This window comes from Triturus cristatus, chromosome 1_2, assembly GCF_964204655.1.
Source record: "Triturus cristatus chromosome 1_2, aTriCri1.1, whole genome shotgun sequence".
Taxonomy (NCBI): Eukaryota; Metazoa; Chordata; class Amphibia; order Caudata; family Salamandridae; genus Triturus; species Triturus cristatus.
In genome coordinates, this window is record NC_140580.1 from 590,295,558 (window position 1) to 590,303,091 (window position 7,534).

Sequence of the window (7,534 nt, forward strand, 5' to 3'; positions counted from 1 at the left end):
GGAAGAAACCTGATGTCAGCGCACAGGGGTGGCGCTTGTATGCAGTTCCGCTTGCCACTGTCTCTGTGGAAAGAAGTCGGCTGAAGCCGCATGACACCACATACCAGCCCAGGAAGCAATGCTGTAAAGTTTTTGGGATCCAGGCTTGCCTCTTGGGACATTCTACCGGCGAGGAATCTGCTGTTAAATTAAGTATATACCAGAAAGAATGTTACTTTAGGTAAGTAGTTTTTTCTTCGGAGATTGATTTCAATTTTCGAGAAGCAGCTATCTCTGACAGTAGTCATGAAGTTGCTGGGCATGAATGTGTCCTGCATAAAGTTAGCTCCCAATGCACTTCTGCAGATGCATTCGGTAAAGGAGCGCCTGGCATCCCACTGGGCTTGGGAGCTTGTAATCTCACTACAGGACAGCATTTTGCTGATCCCCAGCTACACACAACAATCATGACAGACCCTCTTTTTACAGAGTGAGTCACATATTTCTTATTTCACTGTTCAAGGCAAGTGAAGCAATGTAGAACAACAACTTCACATACATGTTTTGTAATTGAAGGCAGAGTTTCTGGCACAGTTATACATGCTAGTGGGAAAATAAATACAAACCAAAAGCATGGCAAACATCAGATTCAGAAGCAGCAACTGATACACCTCCTACTGTTGCCTCAAGCTGCTCACCAGATGTGACAGTCTCTCATACACCAAATACACCACCTTGAGGAGGACCTTCCAATCACAGGTAATAAATGAGCAAATCTGCATTCAAGAGACACATGAGTGGGAGCTCAAGCTCAATCTTATTTTCGTAATTTCAGATGTGGCACACACCAGGCAGATCTGTAGGTTACATTTCAAAAACAAAAATGCCCACTCTTCACGTTCAGGTTTCTATACCCCCAATCGCAGATAAATGATCTGTGGATAAACTAGTCAGGGATATTTACATACGGTTTTCTACCTCTCCCACTCATTCCTGCAGTGTTAAGTAAATTGCAACAAGCACCAGTGACCTTGCTCTTAGATTCTCCAACATGGGCCAGAAAAGTATGGTATACCCAGTTGCTTGAATTGGCTATTCAGCCACACTGGAAACTGAGACTGTGCCCCATCTATTTACAGTACATAACTGTCAGATGTTTTAATCTAGTCCACAGTCCCTCAATCTAGCAATTTTGACTCCTGAATTTGGATAGCTGCACTTACCATCGGAGTGCATGGTAAATCTTAAAGAAGCACGTTGGTCCAGAATGGGGGCATGCATGCGAATAAATGAAATGCTTTGTTCCCTACTGTGAACGATCTATGTACCCACTTAGTGCACTGTCACACATATTGTGTTATCTGTACTTTTCAAAGAAAGCAAGTCTTGTCCACACTTCTATTCAAGTACAGTTATCAGCAGTGGCTGCCTATCTACAAAATAGATAAATAATTTCTCTTTGTAAAACTCCTGTCATCAAAACCTTAATGGAAGGGGTCAGAAGAGTTATGTCACCTAGGTTATCCCCTGTGACCACTTCGAACCTTAATGTTGTACTTACAAGGCTTAAAGGTCCTCCTTTTGAGTTGCTACATTCTTGCTCTCGCCAAGCATTAACAAGGAGCCTTTATAGCAGCCACTTCCTTATGCAATTGACTCAAAATGCTATACGAAGGACCATTAATACAGGTACACAAAACAATGTGGTCTTATCTACAATCCTTCCATAGGTGGTATCACCTATTCACTAAACTGCCCATATTGTTTTAAAATCCTACAAGTAGGACAGTAAACTAATTGCATCAATTAGATAATAACGTAGCTATCAAGAAGTGCATAGATCGGCCTAGACCTTTGTGAGAAACTTTGTTTGTCTTGTTTGCATCCAAACACCCTTGAAATCCTAGTTCCAAAAATGGCATAGCAGCAAAGATTGTTTACTGCTTTTGGCGCATTCATGTTTGTTATGCCCAAGCAAACAGGTAAGCCATTGAAATTCCAAAGGCACATCTCGCACTTCAAAAATAATTGACACCATGGCTTTCTTTGGAAGCATCCCTCTTATGGATATTTACAAGACAGCAATATGGTAATCTGCTCACACATTCATAAAACATTACTGTGTTTATATACATTGTAGAAAAAAAAGCATAACTGGGTCAAACCGTTTTAAAATCATTTAGTATGGCTCACCTCTACTGTCTCCCTCAGTGTACTGGGGTGGGGGCACTGTCTTTAAATTACTGCAAAGCATACAATCTACAACAATACACGATGCAAGAAGAGAATGCCACTTACCTGTAACCAGCTTGTTGTGTTGTAAAGTCATGTGCAACTCACCTCTCTATTGGATAGAAATCTTAGACTGGTTAGTTTGACTTTACTAAGCTTTCCATCTTTATTTCTATTCACATTTCACTGTTATAGATGTGTCTGCTTGTGAATTTAATCTCAGCTGGAGTCTACATGCTGATGCATCGTGGGGTTTGGATACATGGTTACAGATCATTCTCAGATCTAGACTTAATTCTTGCAGTAACCAACATGTAATATTCCGAAATAACACTAGATGGCAGGACAGCACAAATCATATGATCTTTAAAGAGACAACCAGTTGAATACTGTGAAGTAATATTCTTTTATTACTTGGAAAATACTTCATGGGCAGTGGTTGGTTCTGTTTCAAAATTGGTGAACATGCATATTACAAATATTTAATTTATAGGACAACAAATAATTCAGGTACAAATATCTTAGTTACTCAGTGCATAGTATAGCTGCTCTCATCACAGCCTCAATTGAATAAGAAGTCCATTATCTAGGGTTCTCGCTAACCCTGGGCGTAGTTCGCGAAGTAGCACTTCGCGAAGCTACGCAAAGTGCAGTTCGCACTACGCGAGCTACGCGTAGCACTTCGCGAACTGCGTAGTACCTTGTTCGCACTGTGCCAGATGTCGTTTTCAATGATTGCACAGTGCGAACAAGCAACCGGCCCTGTGCAGTCATTGAAAATGGCATCTTGCACAGTGCGAGCTGTAGTTTTCTGCTGGTGGAGTAGATTTTTACTCGAGCGGCAGCTTTCTCAACGTGAACTTGTAGTTTCTCATCGCGAGCGGTCGCGAGCATACGCGACCACTCGCTATGAGAAACCTGACCTCCTCGTGTTGGGAATCTCGCCGAGAGGTTTTATTTTCCATGCTCGCGATCGCCAACTTGATGTTGCTGATCGCGAACAAGGAAAAAGTCTCGCCGGGATGTCATTTTGCTTGCTCGCGGTCGCCAACTTGACATTGAGGACCGCGAGCAAGCATAAAATGACTGCAGCACTACGCAACACTACGCTACGCGTGTTCGCACTGTGCTACGTGCAATTCGCGTAGTGCGAAGTAGCGCGAACTTCGCAAACTACGCGAGCGTAGTGCTTTGCCCAGGCTTAGTTCTCGCCTTTATAGTCCGCAAAATCACTATAACGCAGATTACTTACTAGTTGGGGCAACAGAATACTGCCATTTCTGAACCAACAAGCACAGCGTACTTTTATAGTTTTTTTTTTTAATCGTGAATTTTCTTTTTATTCCAGATCCTTGAAGAGGAATTTGCTAGGAAACTTCAGGAACAGGAAGTGTTCTTCCAAATGAGTGGCGAATCAGAATGCCTTAACCCTTCAACACAAAGCAGAATATCTAAATTCTACCCAATTCCCAGCCTTCACTCCACTGGATCATAACTTTTAAAATGTGTAGTTTTATATTATATATTTGCCATTCTCTTATTCAGCATTTTCTCATCGTTTACTCAGCCTGTATGAGAGGAACGTGAATCTCTCAAACATTCAGTTGAGTAAAGTACAAGCATCATTCTTTAGTTATCTTGTGCATTTGGGAAAGTATATAGCAACTTTGTTTGACTGATAATACATTTTACCTCTAACAATGTTAACATCCTAATGTTTTTCTCCATATCCTTTTGATCACTAGGCTGTCGAGGAAAAAAAGAAATTACGTTAAAAAAATATTACGTCGTTTTGAAGGTCCTATTTTGGATAGGGTTATTATATTCCTATCGGGCCTGAGTTTGAAATATCAAAATATGTCAGTATTTTGTCATCTTGAGAATATATTTCCATCTTCTTTGTTCAGGTTTCACTTTATTTGTGTTGAGTAAGATTTGTGTACAAAAGTGGAAAATGCTCAATGATAGTACAGGGGAATCGATTTGGTCTGAAAATATATTGACACTGTTGATTATTCTGCAAACACTGTGCTAAACGTAGTATCTTATCATTGGTTCAAGACTATAACCAATGTGTTGCCAACTCTTTTAAATATGTCCGAGTGAAGTGAGCAGCTGAAACAAGTTCAGTGCTCCAGGATTTTTCTTTCTGTTTTAATTCTGTGATCAAATCAAGCTCTGGAAGCTGTGAGCTTTTTTGGTTCATAGTTTTTTTAAGCTGTTTCTTTGGCTTTGCCATTACTGTAAATTCATTTGAACCTCTGCTGCTATGCCACTTGTTGTAAAAAAAAAAAAAAAAAAACTAAACCCTAATTTTGCACTAAAATATGTAGAGGTAAAAAGCAGTTCTTATCCTAGGTCTTTCATATTTAGTATTACAAACAGTTATAAAAACTGTTGAACGTGCTCCTCAGAGTCAATTATGCACATGCATTTATTTCCTCAATACTTTTGATTTGTCCACTTAGGTCTTACAGGTATTGAACTACATGTAATGAAAGTGTGCAGTACTGTAGTATTCACAAAATACTGTTTTTGGGAGATGTTTAAACAGATTGGTGTAGTTTATCACTTGTCATTTAAGCAAGTCTCATTGTAGTTTCAACTTGTTTGAAAACCTAATTATGTTTTTACAACCTAAAACTCCCCAGAATGACAACTCTTTAGGTGTTTGTATCTCAGAAATACTGTTTAATTTATTTTTTTACACACAAGCATATTACTAGTTATTAGAAAAACGTGTTTTGTTTTATTTCATTCCATAAAATTACTGATACTTTGATTTAGATAGTTACTTTACTTGCAGTGAATTGTGGTCAGATTTTATTAACCCAATATCAACTGATAAGTGTCACATTTTATTGATTTTGTTTATTTAACCCGTATAAAAAAAGAGGATTATAAACCCTCCATAACCAAAAATATGTAGAACATATTGTTGTTTAACTTTCACTAGATACAAGTATGTCTACACAGCCCTGGTGGATTGAAGGAGATGAAAGGTTAAAACTGAAATATTAATATTGTGAATATGGTGTAAATTCTTCACTGTTAAAAGTATAGTTTATTTTAATTTGTTCCTGTTTCAAGGATTAGAATGTATCAAAGTCATATCAACAGTATTCCTGTTTGTACTCTAACATGCTCATTGTTCTCGTAAAGGTTTACTCCCTAGTTCAGGGCTATAGATTTAATTTAAATACTCAATTGCATAAGCTCTTTTTATTTCTGTTTTTATTTTATTCGTCTTGTCCCATTTTAGACCCATTGTTGAAAGGTTTTAATCTGATTAAAATGTATACCTTATTAAAAGGAAGATATTAAGCAAAAACCAACACAAGGACTCTAATCATGTTTAGATAGATTGGTTACTTTCCATTATTGCAGAGGTCCTTAGGTCACAATAAAGGTTCATGGGAGTACATGCTTTTAGTTTGCAATTCCAGTTTTATTTAGATTTACCTCTTTCTAAAAGTAGCCTTAATTCTAAGTGGTTTAGCAGACATTTATTGTGTACTGTAAATCGACTTAACAATCACCCAGAATATTTTCCATTTAACAAATATTGTAAAATCCTGTGATAAGGAATCTCAAAGGCCTTTATCTTTTTTACTTGCATCTATCGGAACATACACTTTATTAAAATACATTCATTGTGTTTTATATTTTAAGCTATGAGAAATTCTTAGAATTAGATACAGATATTTTAAATAGTTTATTCTTCTGTCAGATAACAAGTATTCAAATAAAAGATATTTGAACATCAATAGATCATATTGCTCATTTCTTGAGCAATGTTTTGTCATCTTTCGACTTCATACATCCATAGTTGTTTTGCTTACCTTGAAAACATTCTTATCTTTGATAACAAGATTTTTAGAAACGTTTCCTAACTACCCTTTTTAAGATTGGAGTGACACCATTTATGAAATGTAAAAACATCCAGATTCAGGGGAATTCATAAATGTATTGTTGGGAATCTTGCATCATAAAGCAGTCTGTAAATGTTTGGCTATATTTGCTTTTTTTACTCTTGAATTCCATTCAAATATTATATTTCAAAGGGTTTACGATTTTTTAAAGTATACATTGGAATAATGAAGATTTCATGTCTTGTAACCTTTCCAGTTAAAACTACAAAGGTGTTATGCAATTATTAGTCATGGTGACGCACTTTGTATCAAGACGAGTACACAAGAGACCATCAAAAATCCAACATTGGTAGAATGTAAAGATTCACATGTGAACAGTTTACTCAGTTTGCAAAGACAGTGGTGATCTGTTGTTGGCCCTTATCACAGTGAAGTTTATGTAAAAGCACAAACTTTGTTTATATAATTAAATATTGCTATCAAGGCCTTCTCTGCCGAACTTGAATGATTATTGTAAATAAAATATACAGACTGATGCATTGAATTTGTATTTTTGTATCTTTCCTTGTTGCGAGGAAGGGTGGTTGTCTAGCTTTCTTTGTTTTGATGCTATCCGGCAAAAATTCATCCGTGTTAGTTGAGATTCCTAAAACCTCTTGTAAGGGACAATGCTGATGATTATGAACACCTAACCGTCTGAACCATAGTCAACCTCATTTTAGGTTTGGCTTGAGAGGGCAGCTGTCTGGAAGATCTTTTTTTCTGTTTATTTAATACACATAGTGGTCTTTGATTGCTCCCAAAAAGGACTGTTTCCCTCATGCTGTTGGCTATTTCGTTTATCAGATGGCCTCCTTAAGGAGTGCTTGCATTGCGGTGTATGAGGGAATATTTCACATTTCAAAAGTACACAATTCTCACACATTATTTGTCATAGATGGCTTGTAAACAGAAATAAGTTTTTATTATTTTGTTTTTTTCACTGTGTGCGGCTTTTTAAAATATTTTAACCAGGATTCAAAATGCAAGCCAGACTTATTGGCTTTGTCAGTGCTTTCTTATATTGGCATTGTTGCAGAGTATATCTTTTAGGCTTACATTGATCGACTTAATCACTGGTGGATCTAATTCTCTTGTATCTTTTTAACTTATGGATTGCTGATATTATGGAAGTCTGGACTCGATTGTAAAAGATGTGTAACTCATATGGTGATGTACTCTGATAACTCTGCACCAGTTTGCCAAATATTTCAAAAGACTGCACATTTAATTGAATATGTTAATTTGAAGAAAAGACAGGAGAGGTTGCAATTAGCGGGCAAAGACACCGGCTGATTTTCAACTTTCCTCATTGTACACAAGGCCCTAAATGTGTTGCCAGTTAGTGCTGAACAAAACTGGTCTTAAGTAACTGGACAGAGCAGTGCACATTCTGCACAATCAGCAACATA

The 7,534-nt window shown here is 37.2% G+C and overlaps 1 protein-coding gene across 2 annotated transcripts in view; it reads left to right on the plus strand.

Moving 5' to 3' along the window:
- SLK (STE20 like kinase) overlaps window positions 1–6,627 on the plus strand; it is a 475,210-nt gene extending 468,583 nt beyond the window's left edge. For both annotated transcript variants that reach the window (XM_085606718.1, XM_085606727.1), the window contains one exon: window positions 3,560–6,627. In XM_085606718.1, the coding sequence (XP_085462844.1) occupies window positions 3,560–3,706 (147 nt within the window). In that variant the 3' untranslated portion in view covers window positions 3,707–6,627. The remainder of the gene's footprint in view (window positions 1–3,559) is intronic.
- The last annotated feature ends 907 nt before the right edge of the window (window positions 6,628–7,534 follow it).